Source organism: Gymnodraco acuticeps, unplaced genomic scaffold (assembly GCF_902827175.1).
Source record: "Gymnodraco acuticeps unplaced genomic scaffold, fGymAcu1.1, whole genome shotgun sequence".
NCBI classification, from domain to species: Eukaryota; Metazoa; Chordata; class Actinopteri; order Perciformes; family Bathydraconidae; genus Gymnodraco; species Gymnodraco acuticeps.
The window spans coordinates 1,544,377-1,564,885 of record NW_022989755.1 but is presented as its reverse complement, the minus strand read 5'-3'; the positions used below and the strand labels follow the sequence as shown (position 1 = coordinate 1,564,885).

The following is a 20,509-nucleotide window of genomic DNA, read 5'->3' as shown; positions in this document are numbered from 1 at the left end:
AAAATATGAATGTACGAACAGCCCAATCGTACTCTTAATGTTGAACTTTTTTTCTGTAAATGTCAGTTCTAAAGAGAAAAGGATGCTGCCAAAATCATATATTTGTAATTTGTAACTTCCCAAGGCCAATTAGCTGTCACCACATTATCAGCCTCTTTTCCTGGGACATGTATGCTGAACAGCTCACCTCTGCCCAGGAGAACAATGAAGTCAGTCATGCTGAACAATTGCTGACCCATGAGTTATGTTTCAGTGAATGAGATGAGCCACAGGACAGCCGGGTGAATACTCACTCTTGACTGACTACAATCCCATATACAAGCTAAAGTACAAGCATGGAGAATAAATCAATCTATGATTTCTCTGTGGAGACCCTGGATGGACAGCAGGTTCCGCTCAGTAACTACAGGGGTAAAGTGCTTCTCGTCATCAATGTTGCTACTTTCTGAGGGTCAACAATAGAGGAGGTAATATTCTTCAAGAGCTCTGATTGATTACACTCAGATCACAACATCTCATAACACATAACCTGTGCACTCATTTGTATCAATGGCCTCTGATTTTGTGTCCTTTTCCCTTAGTACCACCGACTGAATGCACTGATGGGAATGTATGGCGACCTTAACTTTACTGTACTGGCATTCCCCAGCAACCAGTTTGGCCTTCAGTCACCTGGTGAGTACACTGAAGATATTGAAAAGAGTCAGAAATAACAGATTTTTTAACTGGTATATTATACTGTATCAACAGGAATGAGGTATACTCTTTTTTAACTTTGTACATTTACCCAACTGCCATATAGTTTTAACGAAAATGTCGTCACGCATATAATACTTAAAGATGTCCATTTCATGTTACTATAAATACTACTCACTCAGTTTTATTTTAACAGTATTTTTACCTTGATTAATTTCATTTATACACGTTATACAAGTTCTTTGACACAAAGTTGTGAATAAACACTTGGTTTTCATTTGTAATAACTTGTTGTACTTTGGTTTTTCAGAGGTCAATCATGAAACCCTCAACGTTCTTAAGTACGTGAGACCTGGTGGGGGGTTTGTGCCAAGGTTCCCTGTCTTTGGAAAGGTTGAGGTGAATGGGATAAATGAAGAGCCTCTTTTCACCTATCTAAAGGTAGGCTATGTGTTTTACAAATATTCTGAATACGTTTAGCTGATGACACTTAAGTTAAACCGTATATATTTACATACACTGTTCCTTTTCTTAACAGGAATCGTTGCCATATGTAAACCCTGTTATTGGAGATTTGAAAAAGTTATACTGGTCCCCAATAAAAGTCAATGATATACGGTGGAATTTTGAAAAATTCCTAATTACCGCAGATGGATTGCCCTTCAAAAGGTAAAGCTATAGGTCATAGACAGTGAGTAAGAAACCCAATCAGCCCTTCATTAGGCTAGACGATAGATAACTATAATAATGTCACTAATGTTTTCCCTTTACTGCAGGTATGAACTTCATTGCCCCATTGAGAATGTGGAGAAGGACATAGCAGAACTTCTCTGATTGATTTTCTTCAATTTGTCACTGGCGGCAGAGTGACGATCCCCCAGTAAATGCATTCTTGCACCTGAGCTGGATCTGATGGGAAGAGGAACGAGGGATCAGGGCTTCAGTGCATTCACTCTGAGAACAAGTTCCCTTCAGCCGCTGGAGGAGTTTTCATGTCACTGTCACACTTTGCTCTAATATGATGGTGCCTGCCACTCACACATATATAAGATGAATAAAACACTATCAAATACATTTTCTAATAGTTCCTTAAGTTGTCACTTGTGATATTAATATATTGTTGCCAGGTTAAATGGCTCACGCAGAAGTTCAATGCGTTAGAATGAAACTTAAAGAGATGAATGAATATCTGTTTAGTATGTATTGAAATTGTTCCTTGTGCCGATCCGTACTTCAATTTAGCGCATGCGTACTTCTGTCTGTCAGACAGCAGCAGTCCGTAAACATGGCTGGTGTTGGTTTCCGACGCTGGGCCCAGGCTCTCTCCAGGGGGAAAGGTTCTGGCCTTTCAGCCCTTTTGCCGGGATGTAGAGCAGGTCAGTAGTGTCACAGACTTCGGTCAAACTGTAAACAGTAACTGTAAACAGGAGTCAGAGTCTAAAGCATAAAGCCTCGAATCAACGTAACCTTGACATGCTAACGTTAGCATAGGCTAGCTGAGCGGCTACCGATATTCTCAGCACAATGATTGTTGTTTCTTGATTCTTATTAGCTTGCGAACTCCTTTTACTTCGACTTGGTTTATTCACATATGTAATCGTCTGTGTTTTAGCCTCTGGTGGTTCAAAGGCTGATCTACCTAGTTCCTACCCGTTGACCCCCGAAGCGAAGGCTGCTGCTGCAAAGAAGTACAATATGAGGGTGGAGGACTATAAACCATATCCCAACCAGGGCGAGGGGTAAGCTTTATTTTAAGAGCCATGCATGGAAGTTCAAAAGTGTTGTCTTTCTGCGGTATTGAAAAGTATTGTTCAGCTCATCCATTGTTCTGTGTACGGTACCAACCATTTCCAATGCCTAATTCGCCAGCAACAAAGCAATTAAGTGTGTGGGTTGACTAACTGCCATCTTTGCTTTTGTAGCTATGGTGATTATCCAAAGCTACCAGATACATCTCAGCAGGAGAGGGACCCCTGGTACCAGTGGGACCACCCTGACCTGAGGAGGAACTGGGGAGAGCCGGTAAGAGACTGATGACATTATTGCCTTCAGATACAACATAAAACTACTTGTATAACAGACTACAAGTTATTAGAAATTGCCAAACCTAATATGCAACATATGTTGTTTATATGTAATAATTAACATATTTCACTTATCAAAACAAACATCACAATTGTGAACCTTTGCTCGAGTAATTAACTCAATCAGTAGTTTCTGAGTGACTGTCATAAGTAAAGTGTGATGCTGCCACTGTTTGTAATGTCATGTTGCTTCTGTAAATGTGCCCCAGAAATGGAAAAATATATGTTAGCTGTTACTTTGAAATCTTTTTCCAAAGTATATATTGTGGTGACCTGCAGGAGTAACACACTCAAATTAAATAATACATAATATACACCACACAATCTCATGCTATCAATGTACTCTAAAATGATACATTTTATAAACCAAGGAAATGGCTCCTACACAAATTGTTTACAAACTAAATATCCCTATTAATAATACATAATTGTATGTATTGTGCATTGCTGCTGCCCTTAAGAGACTAAATACCTGCATAATATTGTATAATTTCTGAAGAAGGTACATGCATATTTGGTCTTTACTCTGTGAAAACACTATTGTAACTTTATATTTTGACAGTTCTAGAAATAATCAAATAAAAACATGTTTCCGTGCAGTTTATCATTCATCTGTTTAGACACAATCACTTTTGGTTGTTGTCAGATCAACTTGATTGTACAGAGGCACTACACCTTTTTACAGTTTGAGATTGCTCTTTTGAGAACTGATTGTTCTCTGTCTATTTTTAGATACATTGGCATTTCGACATGTTCACCAGGAACCGTGTGGATACGTCTCCCACCATTTTGTCCTGGTCCTCCATGTGCAAACAGCTGTTTGGTTTCATCGGGTTCATGCTGTTCATGTTCTACCTTGGGGAGAAATATCCATCTTACCAGCCTGTTGTAAGTAAAGTCTGTTGCTGTGATTTGTTTTTGTACTAGGTAGATACTGTGAATTGTCTATTAATCAATACTTTAAAAGTAATAATAATAATACATTTTAATTATCAAGCGCTATATCAGGTGCTCAAAGACGCTTTACGGAGGAAAAAATGTGATAAAAAGTGTAATTTAAAATCGAACCGTAAAACAACATTTTAAAAGTGAGAAGATTCCTGGCTTTAAATCACCACTCGCTCTTATTTAATATTTTTTCTTTCACTTTGTTACGTAACCACCTGATGTTTTACGCTTCCCAATCCAAAGTTTAAATAGTATAACAAGTATATAACTAACTCAAATTGCTTTCCTGTTTAAATTATCTGACATATACTGTAAATTAAAAACAACTGTTACTTAGTCCATCTTGTGTTAGATGTGTATATATACTTATTATTCCATTATGCATTTAAGGGTTATAAACCATAACCTAACCATTTTGCTGTCCTATTTCATGTCAGCTTGGGTTGATTACCAAAACATATTTTATATATACATATAATTTGATTATTTTGTCCACTTGCTTTTAGACAAACACACAGCACAATTGTTGGGTACATAACATGTTGTCCATCTAAGTAATAGCTCATTATAGCTAACTTTCTGGTAATTTAGTATATGTAAAATAAAATTAATAAAGTTTTTCAGTTCAAATAAACACTTGAGTAGAAAAAATTCACAGTATGATTGTTTGAAACTAAGAAACTAACTTGTGGATATTCATTAAAATAAAGGGCCCTGTTTACTGTATATACTGTACTCTTTCCTGGCTACTTCCGTTCTCTGTTTTGCTGTTACTCCATTTCACGCACAATAATACTTTTAATCAACTGTTTAACTGTTTGAGGATAATGAAAAATGTAATAGTAATTGTGTAGCAGTGTTAATGTGTAAATGTATCTTCTTCTCTGTGCTGTGTCACCTGTAGGTGAGTGTTTCTTATCTAAAAACGTACACAACATGTACTAAAGCATTTGTCTCTCTTCCAGGCACCAAAACAGTATCCCTTTAACAACCTGTACTTGGAGAAAGGAGGAGATCCGAAAAAACAACCAGAGGAAGTCGTAAATTATAAAATCTAATGACTGGATGAGTCTAACTGTGTATATATATCTCTGTCAATAATAAAAACTCCTATGAAGTTACATTCCTCTTTGTGTTGTTTTTTTGTGTATAGATTACTTTATTGTCATTACAAAATGCAAGCACAGTGTAACGAAATAGATGGCAAATAGTTCAACAATTAAACGATTTAACCGTGACTAATAAGTGACAAAGAATATCTGAAGATTATCGGGTTATTTGTTGTGAATACAGGATATTTACAAAATACATATTTTGGGTCAACGGCAACCTCGGGGTTAACTAAGGCCAAGACCAAATGAGAAATATCCTTGTCGGCTACGGTAGCTCAGTGTGACAACACGGCAAAGTACTTTGATCGGAAGCTGTCTGCGGCTAAGCTGCTAGCTTGGCTGATAAGTAGCTAGCTCCAGTTTGTTGTGGATGCCGGCAGGAAAGCTGTAATAAAGACAGTTGACGTGAGTTATTCTCAAAGACATATTTACCTTTTTGCTGCTGAGCTAAATCTTGTCTGAGACACAACGTTTCTGTTGATATGGTAACAAGGGTGGTGGCTGTTGGTTAAATTGCTGTAGCAACACCGGCTACGGTTATATACTGAAACTACCAGGCACTGTAGGCAACGTTAAGCTGTTTGCTCATGACTTCTTACTTGTGTAGTGGCATGTATAATACATTAGATTTCCTTTTTGAGTGAGGCTTTGGTTGCTTCAGACATTATGTGTTACATGTTATAAAAACTAACTACGGCTGTATGAAACATTTTTAGAGGTGCGGAATGCTAACGTTAGCTAACTACATGTCATGTTAGTTTGTGTTGAAATAACTTATTGGTGGTTCTGCGACAATTGTATGTATTATATCACCGGTATTCATGTTGCAGTTGACCTTACATTTTGGTTATAAAACCCTGTGGAACACCTGTAAAATCTAGCTGTATCGGCAAACGTAGGTTAACGTTAGCCGTCAGCTTCAGGAAATAGTCGGAGACAATCTGTCAGTAAGGGTGTTACCCTGTTGGAGTTACACTAGAAGGTGTTTCAGTTGTGAAGGCAGATTGTAAGGTATTAAAACATATATTGTTAACCCACAGCAATTGTTAGGAAATACATGTTTTATACTTGATGTACTGGAGTTCCTTCATCTGTCCAGGACTTGACACTTAGGAAAATGAGGCTGAAGGAGATCCAGAGGACTGCCCACCAGGCGTGGAGTCCTGCTGAACACCACCCTATCCACCTGGCATTGGGAACATCAGCACAGCAGCTGGATGCCTCTTTTAATACCACATCAGCCCTGGAGATATTTGAGGTGGATTTCTCTGACCCATCTTTAGAGATGCAGCTCAAAGGGTCATTACCCACATCAAACAGGTACATTATACACAAATAAGATACTACCACTATCTATAATAACCACTGTAGAGAAGGGATGTGGCCTTTTAGAACAGAATGAAGGCCTGCCCTGTATACAGTTGGAAGCTTCAGTATTTTGTTAGTCAGGATCAAATGATTACCCTAGTAACACAGTTTATTTTTAGAAAATCACTTTCTACACATAAGACGCCCATCTTCTACCTTATGCTCAGTATTGTGTAGTTTGAAAAACAAATATGGTGTTCACCTCAATTGGAAATAATTAATGGCTGATTTCAAATGAAAACACTTAATCCTTGGTAATTATTTTCCCATCTGTTTTATTCCTCTTTTTCTCATATTTTAGGTGGGATTTAGACAAAAATGTGAAGCAGAAGACTGCTCACCTAAACACTTACACTCTGGCTATGAATATGTTTCAACCAACTCACTATACTTTATCTATTCCATAGGTTTCACAGTATTGTCTGGGTGAATTATGGAATGGGAGAAGATGGTACTGGAGGGAGACTGGTTGCTGGCAGTGAAAATGGCACATTAACTGTATATAACCCAGAGGTCATAATGAGCTCCGGTGCAGAGGCAGTAATCGGACAGTCGGACAAACATACTGGACCCATCCGAGCACTCGATTTCAACCCGTTTCAGGTAAATATATGTGGTCAAATGTGTCTGTGTCATTATAGGCAGTCTATACAGAAGGGATTCTTTGTTCTGGTGCTGAAGAACAAACCATTAATCCTTCTCAATTTTCCTCTCACAGAGTAATCTCCTCGCTTCAGGTGCAAATGATTCAGAGATATATATCTGGGATCTGAACAACTTTAGCAGTCCAATGACACCAGGAGCGAAGACACAGGTGGGTGCTGTCAGAGATCATAGCTTTAGTGTCTGTCGAAAGAGATGAGTTTACTTTCTTGTTTTGATCCTGACCAAATTTAAGATTTGAGTCGAAACAAAAAATAGAAACCACAACTAGCCACTTTCTTCTAGTTTCTTTACCTTTGTAGTTTCAAGTCTGTGAGTTATGACCGGAAGCCTCAGCCACAGTCAAGGTTGTTTGACAGTAACAGCCTCTTCTTTCAGCCTGCTGAAGACATCAGTGTTGTGTCCTGGAACAGACAGGTACAGCACATCCTGGCCTCTGCCAACCCCAGTGGGAAAGCGGTTGTTTGGGATCTAAGAAAGAACGAGCCCATCATCAAGATCAGTGACCACAGCAACCGGGTTGGTGAACGTTTCATTCTGCCAAATCACTGCAAGAATTATTTTAGTTTTATGACTCAATCAATAAAGCCCATATACTAACATGTTTGAGATGATTGAACATGTGTATAGCTGTTATTCACAGCCCACTGGACAATAATCAATGCAGAGTCTGACCATTGGCCAGTACAATTACACAAAGCAAAGGATCTGTGTCAAACAGCTGATTGGCTTTTTTTATGGTTCATATCACTAAGCCATACCCTCTAACTTTTGTTTATTGGCTTGCGATTAGATTGCTATAACAAACGCATATAAACATTAATGATTTCTGTGCAATATCGCATATGCTCATACCATTGGAAATTAAACCTTTGTTTATTGTCTCGTTTGTTTGTGATTTCAGATGCATTATTCAGGAATGCTCTGGCACCCTGAGGTGGCCACTCAGTTGGTGTTATCCTCTGAGGATGATCGGATGCCAGTCATCCAGATGTGGGACCTCCGTTTTGCTACATCCCCTCTTAAAGTCTTTGAGAACCACACAAGGTGAGGCTTTAACAGTTTGTGGTATTTTAAGTTGTGTAGTCATGTTATGTCATAACCGTATATACCTTCTGCTTGTTACAGGGGAATTCTGTCCATGTCCTGGAGCCAGGCGGACCCCGAGCTCCTGCTGAGTAGTGCTAAAGACAACAGGATCCTCTGCTGGAATCCAAACACTGGAGAGGTAGATGCTTTCTCCATGTAATGCATGAATGACCTTGCCTCATTATTGTCCCTGCTTTGGATTCTTATATGTCATTTTTCTTCATTTCAGGTTATTTACGAGCTTCCAACAACAAACCAGTGGTGTTTCGATATCCAGTGGTGCCCCAGGAATCCGGCCCTCCTGTCAGCTGCCTCATTCGATGGGAGGATCACCGTGTACTCCGTGATGGGAGGGAGTCTGAAGGCTCAGCAGCAAAGCACAGCTGATACGGTTAGTGGCTCTTCTTATATGCGATTTATTTAATCCTAGGACGTGTGCTGCACTGCAATGTTTGTCCACAAGATGGTGCTGGTGTGCAAGGATTGATAATGAGGAATGAACAATATTATAACAACACATTTAAATGACTAGTAGACATATTTAAATGTGTTTCTTTTGTAGGATTTATGTCAACAATTTCACATTTGAGGATCCCAAAATGTTTTGCTGAATCCAGTTTTAAAACAATTTTCTTCCTGTCAATCAACTATGTGTTTCAGCTCTACAGGACAGAGTTTGTGAAGTGCTTGTGTTAACATTTCACCTTTTTTTTTTACAGATATCTTCCTCATTTGATGCAATGGATCCCTTTGGCACAGGGCAGGTGCTTCCTCCCCTGCAGGTTCCTCAGCCTGTAGTGCAGGACACCATTGTCTCCCCTTTGAAGAAGCCCCCTAAGTGGGTGCGCAGGCCAGTGGGGGCTTCCTTTGCTGTAAGTGAAAAATTAAATATTTTTAACCAGGTGTTAAAACAGCATTTGTTTTTCCCCTTCATGGCTGATCTGGTGTTTTTTTTTTTTTCTCAGTTTGGTGGAAAGCTGGTAACCTTTGAGAATCCCAAGCCGGCTCCCGTGCAGAGCCCCCCAGCCCGTCCCCAGACAAGTGTTTGTGAGCCAGGTTACCACGGAGACAGAGTTGCTCCAGCGCTCCAGGGAGCTGCAGGCGGCGCTGCAGTCGGGCTCCTTCAACAGCTACTGCCAGGCCAAGATCCAGAGCGCCAAGTCCGACGCTGAGCAGGACATATGGAAGTTCCTTCTGGTGGGCCCTCCCCTCCTCCTGATATTGTGACACTACATTAATCTGTCAGATCTGTCCAATGTTTTTTAAGCATATTCACTTTCTGTGTTTACAGGTTAACTTCGAGGATGAAGCCCGTGTTAAATTCCTCAGACTTTTGGGATTCAGCAAAGATGAGTTGGAGAGGAAGGTATGCTGCCTCTTCGAGCTGCAACTATTCATTGATTGGCAACCATTTATCAATCAATAAATGATTAGAGTATTTTGTCATAAAATAATTGGCAGAACATTTTGATTTCAGTCCCTGAAATATATAGAGCCTTTCTTGCTTTCCTTAGTTTTCTATCATATTAAAAACTAAAGGGACTGAGACGGATATTTTTCATATTATTTTGCATTTTAAACACCAACTGTTAAACTAGAAAATATTCAGCAGATGTATTGATAATGAAAACAATCATTATTTGCATCCTCGATTACTAAATGTAGCTTTAAGATGCCATATATTTTATAAATGGTCATGTGACCCTTATCTGATGTCTGAGCTGTAAAAATGTTGTTGTGTTTATTCAGATTTCAAAATGCCTTGGGAAGAGTTTCCAGCACAACGGGCACGGAGTAGATGCCAAAGATCTGGCACAAAAGATGCAGCAGCTCTCCACTGAGGTCGGAAAGTCTGCACAGACAATGTTTATTTTCAAATATTTAATTTTTTGCAAAACAAGTGTTTGCATGACTCTAAAAATGACCATTTGTTGTATTTCCAGAGGGCCGATGAAGGTGATGCTGCAACCCCTAGTTCCGTTTCACCGGCAGACTTCTTCAGTCAGACCCCAAAGGAAAACTCCAACTTCCAGATCCCTGTATCATGTGGTAAAGCCCGTCATCTGCTCACACAATTAATCACACGACTTACACATATCTCTGTTTCGATATCTTTCAATAACCTTTTTCGTTTCTTTTGAAGACACTGATGGTCTGATAAGCCAGGCTCTGCTGGTGGGTAACTTTGAGGGCGCTGTGGATCTGTGTCTGAACGACGGCCGCTACGCTGAAGCCATCCTGCTGTCCATCAGCGGAGGGGAAGAGCTGCTCAAGAAAACCCAGCAAAAATACCTAAGCAACCAAAAGAACAGCATCTCAATGGTAAGAGTATGTCTGATTAATTAAGTTTCAGTCGGTTCAATCACAGGGGAGACATTTCAATAAATCTGTCCCAAACTGCAGCTCATATCATCGGTGGTGACCCAGAACTGGAGTGACATCGTGCAGAGCTGTGAGTTGGACAACTGGAAGGAGGCTCTCGCTGCCCTGCTGACCTACGCTCACCCTGAAGATTTTGCCCGTCTGTGTGGTAAGTTGCTCACCAATGTAGAGGCACAATCATCCTGCTGTCTCACTTTCAGAGTAGCTGTACCAACTCAGGAGTACTTGTTAAACTTGTTGAATAGCATTTATGGTTGTACAGATCCTCCCTGTTCTAAATGCAGCCTTCCCTCTGTCTGGCATTGTTTCAATCTGAAATTCTTCTTGCTAGATACCCTGGGTGGCAGGTTGGAGCATGAGAGGACAGAGAAGCGCTGCCTGCAAGCCTGTCTGTGCTACATCTGCTCTGGGAACATTGAGAAGCTGGTGGAGTGCTGGGCCCTGCACAGAGACTGCGCCTCCCCTCTCGGCCTGGAGGTATAACCTTTAGTTAAGGGTTTCCAATACGTGTAGCATATACAAAGTACTCTAACTACACTGTTGCACTAAGTAAGCTATGTGTGCAGGAAAGTGAAGTCTTATTCTTCTGTGTAACCACATCTGAAAATGATCAACAGGTGTAGAAGAATATTAACCTAGCAAAAACAGATTTCATGTTAATTATTGTATCATGCAAAGACATGCAAGAATCTCATGAAATGTGATAACTTGGGTTGCTTGTGGTGACATACTGAGTTTATTATGAACCTTTTAAGACTGTTTTTATTAGGTGTACTATCAACACACCATTGTAGCCTTAAGGTAAGAGCACTTAAGAATGTTGCCGTCACATTAACAGTATTGTCATACTGATATTCTGTACACACTGTGAAGACCACTGAGACAAATGTAACATTTGTGATATTGGGCTATATAAATAAACATTGATTGATTGATTGACATGTTTTTTTTCCTTTTATGTATTTTTCAGGATCTGGTGGAAAAAGTGATGATGCTGCGTAAATCAATTGAACGCCTCCGTAACAGCGAGGTGGTGGTGCAGAGCCCCATCCTGGCCGAGAAGCTGACCTGCTATGCCGGCATCCTGGCTGCAGAGGGCAGTCTAGCCACCGCCATGACCTACCTGCCGGAGAACTCAGACCAGGTAAGACACAGAGCAAGTCACCTCATTCCCAAACCCCAAATTCAAAGTTTGACTCTGCTTTTAGATTCTGAAAAATACCCTTTTGCGCAATTTTGTCCCCCCCCACACAGGCTGGGATTACGATGCTTAGAGACAGGCTTTTCCACGCTCAGGAAGAGGCCGCCGGTGGACAGCAGCCTCTAAACTCCTTCAACAGAGCCAATGTGTCCACAGCCAAGCCCACTCCTGCTGCTCAGGCCCCCGCACCAAAAGCACAAATGATGGTATGAATGAATTTGCAATTTGCGAGCGTCTTCCCTATGCAATTAAGGATGTTTGCACTTTTATTTGAAACATATTGTTATGTCCCAACTCTAGAGTCAGTACCAGCCACCTGCCCCTCCCCAGGCCCCCCAGCAGCAGCAGCCTCCGATGCCGTCGTTTTATACTCCACAAACGCCAACCAACTCTGGGCCTGGCCTCCCGCCTTTTTCTCACGTCCCGCCGCCCAGCTCCACCCGCCCTGCCTCGAGGCCTCCCTACCCCCAACAACCTGCTCCCGCTCCAGGTTAGTCACAATGCTGGAATGTATCACCCTGAATACAATACCTTTACAATTTCTGATGGAGAATTTATTTATCAATTGGCCACTCCTTGCCTAGGTTTATGTTCCTCTGTCTGTAGAGACAGCAAACATTTAGCCTAGGGGTTAGACTGCCCTATTGTATGGAGATTAGTCTGTTTCTCAGGCTCTCTTCATTAGCCGTGTTAAGAGAATACCTCCTTATACTTCTTGAATAAGCTTAATGCTAGGTTGTAAACATTCTGTCCTTTAGATTATATGTGTCAAAGGGTGAATCTTATCAGGCCGAGCCCTTCTGGAGCCTGTTTCTCTGCAGGAAACCGAACTGGTTTGGTTTTTCTGATGGAATGTTTTGATTACCGGCTTTCTGAGATTGGAGCCGTTTAGGGGACAGAAGATCAGAGGTTGTGTCACTACAATGTGTCTGCAAATGTCTTTGTCAATGCTTTCTAATAATCAGTGTGCTCCTTGTCTTCTGGTTCTTTGTCTAGAGAATTTCCTCACAATTTCATACCACTGGAGAATCGATACAACATTAGGGGAATAACATTTATTTTACATTCTAAAGGGAGAGAAACATACAGCAAGGCAGTAACAACTGGGCAACTAGTAGAGAACAACAGAATGACTGCAATAAATATAATCCATCATTTCAATTTGTTTACATTAATGCAAACGGACAGTAAAAAAACTAAATATGCAAGGATTGAATGAGATGTGTCTGTGTGTGTTTTAACACTTGTGGAGAGAAAAAAAGAGAGACATGGTCAAACTGTCAGCAGTTTATCAGTAGTGTGTTAAATGAGTTTCAAACCATTTCAAATATTCTGAAACGATATGTCTTGATGCAGTTTTTACACTACTTTAGGGTTTACATTGACTATCTGTACTCTACTTTCAGTTATTTTAAGCTTATTTTTTGATGTAACTATCCTTCCCCAGGTTTCCTTCCTCATCAGTCATTCCAGCCTCAGCGTATGCCGGGCGGCGGGCCCTCAGGCTTCCCTCCTCCTGGTCCTTCCATGCCAGCTGCTAACCTATCAGGACCCCAACTATCACCTCCGTCATCGGCCCCCAGAGGCCTGCCCCCCATGCCTAGCCCCGGGGTGCCACCGACAAGCTTCATGCCATCTACCTCTTTACCCTCGGGCCCCATTTCACCCAGCTCCCAGCCCGGGGCCCCAGTCCCCATGTACCCAGGAGGCCTCCACAACCAGGGGCCTGCACCCCCCATGGCACCTGGTCCCTATGCCCCTCTTGGATCGGGGTACCCACAAGGAGGCCCCGGAGCTCCTGCTGTAAAGCCCTTCTCGGCCCCTCGTGTGGCCCCTCCTCCTACAGGTACATGTTGGTCCCTCATAGAGACACATGATAGATCTGTTGCTGAGGGTCATGGTTAATCTGTAAACCTCATTTGACCTGCAGGATTCTTTCCCTGGCTGAATTCCCAGTCTGAATATCAAGGTGACAGAGTTAGGGATGGATGTGGAACAAGAGTGCATCGAAATATACACTCGAGTGACCAGAAAAGCACAAAATCCCTGCATTCCTTTTATATTAAATTGCACTGAGTACACAGGGTTAATGCTTTTTTTTTTCTGGTCACTCCGTGTATATCGGATGGTGTTTGCTTGTGCTACTGTATGCTTGAGGGAAACATAGTGACCTCATTTATTTGTATTGTATTGTATATATATTGTATATTGTATTATTTGTAACAAAAAAAAGATGTTGCAGGCTCAAACAAAACCGGCTTAGGGTTTTTTATTTCAGATCATACATATCAGCTAGGGCTGCTCAATTAATCGTATTTTAATCGCGATTACGATTATGGCTTGCAACGATTACGAAAACAATGTAATCGAAATAAAACGATTATTTTTTTATTACTTTTTTTTATTTTTTTTTATATAATTTGTTTTGGTTTTTCAGTTGAATTATACTTAAAGTTCAGGGTAATCAATTAAAGTCAATGAATAATCGCATTTAATAATCGCAATTACAATTATTGACCCAAATAATCGAGTTTATGATTTTTGTCATAATCGAGCAGCCCTACTATCAGCTCGTTTAGTCATTACATTGTTATTAGTGGAGACATTTTACAACAATGTTAAACAATGTATACAGAAGCTACACAAAATATATAAATGTAATTGTTTTAATTACCCAGCGTCGGTTTGTTGTTAATGTTAGGTGATTATGAGGCTGCTGCCTGAACATTGGCCCATGAGTTGTTTCTGCATAAATGGCTGGAATCTGTGGCTTATTGACATGTTTTTGCCTAACTCAAAATAATTCAAAGGAATTGTCTTGTGCTGACAGTGTTTTACTGCTTGAGTGTCAGCACAGTAATGCAAGTAATTTACATTCTTACTCATCCTCTGACGTAGGGCCCCATGAAGGCTGGAATGACCCGCCGGCAGTACGAGGCGGACCCAGGAAGAAGAAGGTACTTTATTTATAACTCTGAAGATATTAATTTAGGTCATTTTTTTCCACAGTCTGTGTGGTTTCTGTGATTGCTTATAATAGTATGCTTTCCTTGATTAAGTGTTCCAGTCTACAACTATTTCGTCAAATCAAGTTGTATACCCTTTAAAACTATAGAATAAAGAACATAACCAATAGTTTTTTATCTATGTCAAAGTCTCTGTTTGCTGACTTTTCACAACAATAATATATATATATATATATATATATATATATATATATATATATATAAAAGAAATCACATCATAATTTATTTATTTACATTTAGTTCACCTGAGTTACTCCACAACCATTCCACTTATCCATAGTATTCCTCAGGGTGCAAGAACCACAGTTTCAGAATCACTGCTCTGATGCAGGCGTTGCAGTAGTACTGGGAAGCTTTAAATAATTCAACCAATTTTAAAGTGTTGTTTATTCTTAAAGCTACACTTGTGAATATTTGATCATGAATAGGGAATTAAATGACTAGGTGTAATATGAAAGTGGTTGCCTGAGTGACAAACCCTTAGAAGTGCTCATTAACATCATTCAGAGTGCTGCTGTTTACAGCAAACAAGCTGTGATAATTCCACCACCTGTTCAACCCCATAAAGCAGACAGACAGTTAGCAACGAGCTAACTGCAAGCTAACTAAAGTTCAAAATCAAGCCCATTTGTGCTATAGTTCCTCCACCTCTAAGTGTCTTACCGTGTCTGCAGGTCCCTGAAAACTACACACCACCAGCCCCCATCACGGCTCCAGTGATGGGATTCCCAGTGGAGGCCCCTCAGCCCCGCGACCACGCCCAAGTCCCCCCCGGAGCCCCCCAGGAGCCCAGCGTGCAGGTTAGTGAGTGTGACAATTAGCTGTTACCCGAATTCTCACCTGGCAAACACGTCAACTCCTCGTACTTGTGTCCTTGTTTTCCTCAGCTCCTCCAGCAGCTGCCGGCAGAGCGGGTGGAGCAGAAAGAAATCCCCGCTGAACACATGGTGCTCAGGTCCACCTTCGACAGCCTGGTGCAGCGCTGCCAGCTCGCGGCAGGAGACCCGGTGAGTGGAGCTGTGTGTGTGTGGATGCATCTAAGTGTTGCTGTGTTTTTAATAAAGCTTGTATTGAATAAAAAATAATATTTGGGTCTTGTTTGATATAAATGGATATCGATGCTTTCTTTCTCAGCAAACAAAGAGGAAACTTGATGACGCAGGCAAACGCTTGGGATACCTGTATGACAAACTGAGGGAGCAGTCGGTAAGGAATGATTACATACACAAGGTTAACTGAAAGGACAACCTAGACAGGGTGTTATTTAAAATATTTCTAAACACTATGGAGATAATCCTCTTGGTATTTTAGAATTTAAAGAAAATAACTTCACATTCATTTAGTGAAACAGTTTATTAAAATCTCATGACAAGAGCTGTTGGTTGTCGCTAAAAGCCACCCCTTAGAAGGATATGATACTCCTGTGCAGTAAAAAAAATGTATGATGGATATTGTCTTTGATCCATTATTGTAAATCAATGAATCACTATTAATATTTCAGAGTTCCTGCCGTATTTTTAATGGATGCAAAATGAAGGATGGTCGACTAATGACAGAAGAAACCATAAAACCTTTTTGTACATTTATAGTCACGATGCATCAGCAGTGACACAGTAAAAGGCAGCAATTGACCACATTGTATGTTTGCTATGTAGATATCAACCAGAACATCCGATTGCAATGCGAGGGGACTTTTTACAAGTCGCAAAAAGTCAAACAAACATCCCAGTGAGTCACAATCAGGTGCTGATGTGTGTGAAAAAAACACTAGTTCTTTACCAGTTTGAAACACCTCTGCTAACCAATTTACTTGCAAAAAAAATGCTTAAGAGTTGTCAGACATCTGTAAAATAATATTGATTTCTATTTCTGAGTAATAATGTGAACTACTCTCTAGCACACTCCTTAACGGACAAAAGATTTTCTGCTGAACTAACCATCTTGATAATCTTTTAATTATTTCATTTAAAGTGTATTCATCAAAAAGGCAAAACAAACTCAAGTTCTGGACAAGTAAGCCATTTAAAGATGCCTACATGAACACTCAGACCTTATTATGAGCATATTTGTACAATTTCCTGACATTTCATGAACCTAGGATGCCACATAGTAACATGTAATATTTGTTGTCTCTTAGCTCTCTCACAGCATCCTGAACGGGCTCCACGAGATCAGCCGCTGCGTGGCGAGCCAGAACTACCAGCGGGGCCTGGAGGTCCACACCCAGGTGGTCAGCAGCAGCAACTTCAGCGAGATCTCCGCCTTCATGCCCATCCTCAAAGTGCTCATGACCATCGCCAACAAGCTGGGCGTCTAAACCCTGGAGGTGGGGGGGCACCAACCAGACTTCAGTGTTACCATATTGTTATATATGTATTTATTTCTTTATGACCTGCTTTGATAATGAGAATAATACTTACTGATGATATTGCAGATCGTGGTCTTCATCACTCCATACATATTCCTTCCTGAAGGCTGATTTGGGCGGCGAGGTGGATTTTTGTAGAGATTTGTCGATGTTGCTGTGGTAATTTTACGATCAAAAATGAATGTATTCTGAAAGTTGTGATTCTGTGTAAATTCAAAAGTTGATGTAATATACAAAGTTTGAATCAAGGCGGTGTTTGTACAAGTAGTTGCATTTTCATAATCCACATTACACTACGTGCATATTTCTCATTGAATCATTTCTGATAGGATACATGCAGTGCTCCAGGAATAAATGTGGGCTGCACTCACATCTATCCTGTCGGTGTAGTATGTACAAGGGAGAAAACACACCGATATTCTTTTTACCGGGTCAATTAACAACAAGCATCAAGGAAACGCTGTAACTTAAATACTGATTGTTCTCTTCACCTGCTGTAACTGATTGTGTCCGGTTGATTGTGCCATGATGGGCTGTTTTTGGCCAAAGCACTGCAGCAGACTGCCATATGGTGATTGTCAAGTTGCTTTTTTATTTTGTGTTTATCTCCATTTTGTTTGTGTCAACCAGGCCCTTTTAGCACTGTTATTTCTGATAGCTTGTGTGAAAGATTGATTCTCTATATAATTTCTTCTGTGTGCTTAGTTTACATAGCAGCTCATAAACTAGAATTACATTAATTTATGTCGAACTGCATATGAATTAACATAGGTGCTTCACCCTCTGTTATAGATGCTTTTACTCCTCTTTTTACCCAGGCTAAGTCTTATCCTTTTGTTCGTAGTTGTTGATTAGATCATACGATTATACCAACAATGAACTAACGGTTATAACATGATATTTTAAGGATTGTAGCTGGACGTAAAGCTGGATAGTTTGGTGTATCATGGCAGCAGAAGGCAGTAAAGTGCCTCTGTGCTCATTTTGGTTGCACAGATATTTATACAATCCATGTTGCTTACTTTACTCATGTCGGTATCTTTTTCAAATAAAACTTCACTTCAAAGGTTTTCAGATTGATTTCTTCAAACATGATAATATCCATTTACCAGAGGTTGAGAAAATAATGTTTTATGAATTCATCGTTAGTCAATAACAAATATAATGTTGGACATATACAAGATAAGGAAAATAAAGTGAATAAACATACATGTATTTGAAAGCTTTAGTTTCTTGAGATGTTACACACAAAACATAATGAATACAAAAATAATATGAACAATTGTTATGGATTAAACTGCCAAACAGTGTACTAATTATTTAAAATATGGACTTATTACATTCAAAAGTAATATAATTCGAAATAAGAACACTTCTTTTGTTGTTCATTTTTGCTTTAGTGACTTTAATGCAAGAATCCACATTTTAACATTTCAGTATTGTTGTTTTTGTTGATATCCTGCAATGTCCATATTTGAACGGTAGATGGCTCTCTGTTTAATAAGCAGCAATGCATTTTTATTTATTTCCTGCTTCACCACTGCAACATGGATGGTAGGCTTACTTACTAGTACTACCATGAGTACTACCAGCACTTAGTAGATGTTTCTGCATCCAAACCAACAGGTAAGCAACTTCAGCTGAAAATACATGTTCCCATTCTCACCAAACGCACTGAAATGCACCACAATATGCTCTTACTTCAGAGGGGTGTGTTACTACTCATTCATTTAGTTCACTGTTGAGGATTTTATATCATATGACATTCTACAAGCCAGCACAGGTGGTGCATGCGCCCTTCCCGCCATTGGCCAATGAGCATCATTCTGAGCCAGGTCCTCGCTGCTGATTGGCCGCCCATTGTCAGACGCTTTGCGCTCGCGTGAGCTTCGTGGCTTTAAATATTTTGGGGGTTTGAACGGGAGTAACCTCACCGTCATGTCCGTCTGGGGTGATATTTCATTAATGCGACTTCCCCGCACATCACACCACTCCGCCGCGGCGCCCTGAGTCAAGCTCTGCGCTTCCTTTATTGGACGCTGTGGCCTCAGGAGGCAAATAAGGCTTCAATGTGCTGAGTGTATACTTACCCTGACCTAGTACAGCTGCCAACACATACCCCCATTGGATTTTTGACCTACTTCATTATCCAGCTACAATTCAATTAAAATCAGAAAGGTTGTTTCCAACACAAATAAAAATGTACTTGAAAGTCCTGCATTCAAAATGTTACTCAAGTAAAAGTACAAAAGTATTAGCATCATAATAAACTTAAAGTACCAAAAGTAAAAGTACTCATTATGCATATTGTTCCATTTCAGAATAATATTTATTATATGTTTTGATTATAATTATTAAGACATTAATGTGTTTATCTAAGCTGGTAAAGGTGCAGCTAGTTTTTTCTGTGTATGCTGCAGGGTAGCTTGTGAATTTACTCCAGGTGTAATTAAAGTGCTATTTAAGTGCTGATTATATCTTACATCATTAATCCAAATGTGTAAACTAACTAAAGGTATAACATAAATGAAGTGGAGTAAAAGTACACAATGTAACCCTGAATTGTAGTGAAGTAGAAGTACAAAGTAGCAACAAATTAAAATACTCAAGTAAAGTACCATATAATTGTACTGAAGTACAGTGCTAAAATAAATGCATTTAGTTATTTTACTCCACTGGGGTCAATGCCATACATTTATATATTATAGGGTTGTTTTTGTAAAAGTGGAGAGTAAGGAGTATTTTTTCCATTGTGTTGGTAAAATGCTGAAGTTAGTCAAGTACAAAAGGATGGAGCGGATTGAAAGGAAGGCCTCTGTTATTTCCTGCCTATTATTCACTTGGGAATGTTTTGTTCCTACCACTAACTACTCAACACTTCCGGTTTGCGTCTGATGGAAGTGTGAAAGTCAAATATACCCAAACTTTTTAATACTGCAGTCCTCTGCTTTTTCCTGTAGATAAATAAAGCCCTCAGCAGATGTGTGAAATGGTTTGCACAGGGCAGAGAGGAATGTAGGACCAGTGTGCTGACCAGAGGCCAGTTTGTATTACATCAGACTATCTCAGTCTGTTTGCTTGTGTTGGGTTTGTGGAGGTTACAAAATGTCATTTTTGTTAAGCAAAGTTCCCCAATGCTGAAACAATCGGTCATTTAAATAAGGAGGTGAAAATGTAGGTCAATTATAAAGCAAAAAAAGCCCTACACTCTCAAAATAGAGGATTTTCTTTCAGTTATATATTTGTTACTTGATTATCTTGTTTTGCACTGCTTTGGTTCGTTTTGTTTTACCTCGTTTCTGACATTTTATAGATTCAACAGTGAATGGATACAGCTATCATCTGCACCCTTCACGTGTTGAAAAAGTAATTAGATCCATTATTTAAGTTAAGTAGTTATACAGCAATGTAAACCTATCCTGCTACAGGTACAAGTCCTAAGGAGTCACTGTCAAATTGTACTTAAAGTATTAAAAGTAAACGTATCCCCCTATCAATCAATCAATCAATCAATGTTTATTTATATAGCCCAATATCACAAATGTTACATTTGTCTCAGTGGTCTTCACAGT

General features: G+C 39.9%; 3 protein-coding genes across 3 annotated transcripts; all 3 read left to right on the top strand.

Moving 5' to 3' along the window:
- Positions 1–335: 335 nt before the first annotated feature.
- Positions 336–1,530, top strand: gpx9 (glutathione peroxidase 9). The gene is made up of 5 exons (XM_034214412.1): positions 336–467; positions 582–675; positions 1,007–1,137; positions 1,235–1,365; positions 1,473–1,530. The coding sequence occupies exons 1-5, from the start codon at positions 336–338 to the stop codon at positions 1,528–1,530; spliced, it is 546 nt and encodes a 181-aa protein (XP_034070303.1).
- A 418-nt stretch (positions 1,531–1,948) lies between these two features.
- On the top strand, positions 1,949–4,851 carry ndufb8 (NADH:ubiquinone oxidoreductase subunit B8). The gene is made up of 5 exons (XM_034212242.1): positions 1,949–2,072; positions 2,309–2,435; positions 2,619–2,718; positions 3,513–3,668; positions 4,694–4,851. Exons 1-5 carry the CDS (start codon positions 1,982–1,984, stop codon positions 4,784–4,786), a joined length of 567 nt encoding a protein of 188 aa, XP_034068133.1. The 5' UTR covers positions 1,949–1,981; the 3' UTR covers positions 4,787–4,851.
- Positions 4,852–5,957: 1,106 nt separating this feature from the next.
- Positions 5,958–18,007, top strand: sec31b (SEC31 homolog B, COPII coat complex component). The gene is given in 26 exon segments (XM_034212229.1): positions 5,958–6,160; positions 6,616–6,811; positions 6,927–7,022; positions 7,250–7,390; positions 7,776–7,918; positions 8,000–8,099; positions 8,190–8,351; positions 8,680–8,832; positions 8,926–8,979; positions 8,981–9,157; positions 9,252–9,326; positions 9,710–9,802; positions 9,904–10,009; positions 10,104–10,282; positions 10,364–10,490; positions 10,674–10,819; positions 11,313–11,486; positions 11,597–11,749; positions 11,844–12,033; positions 12,991–13,389; positions 13,474–13,512; positions 14,442–14,500; positions 15,244–15,369; positions 15,457–15,576; positions 15,704–15,775; positions 16,707–18,007. Coding segments are annotated over 26 exon segments (3,663 nt in total). The 3' UTR covers positions 16,887–18,007.
- The last annotated feature ends 2,502 nt before the right edge of the window (positions 18,008–20,509 follow it).

What these genes read in the sequence shown, in the direction of transcription:
- ndufb8 (XM_034212242.1), top strand. Translation starts at nt 1,982, where the DNA reads ATGGCTGGTGTTGGTTTCCGACGCTGGGCCCAGGCTCTCTCCAGGGGG. An exon ending in TTTGCCGGGATGTAGAGCAG is followed by an intron (nt 2,073 to 2,308) that starts GTCAGTAGTGTC and finishes TCTGTGTTTTAG; the next exon opens with CCTCTGGTGGTTCAAAGGCT. An exon ending in GGAGGAACTGGGGAGAGCCG is followed by an intron (nt 2,719 to 3,512) that starts GTAAGAGACTGA and finishes GTCTATTTTTAG; the next exon opens with ATACATTGGCATTTCGACAT.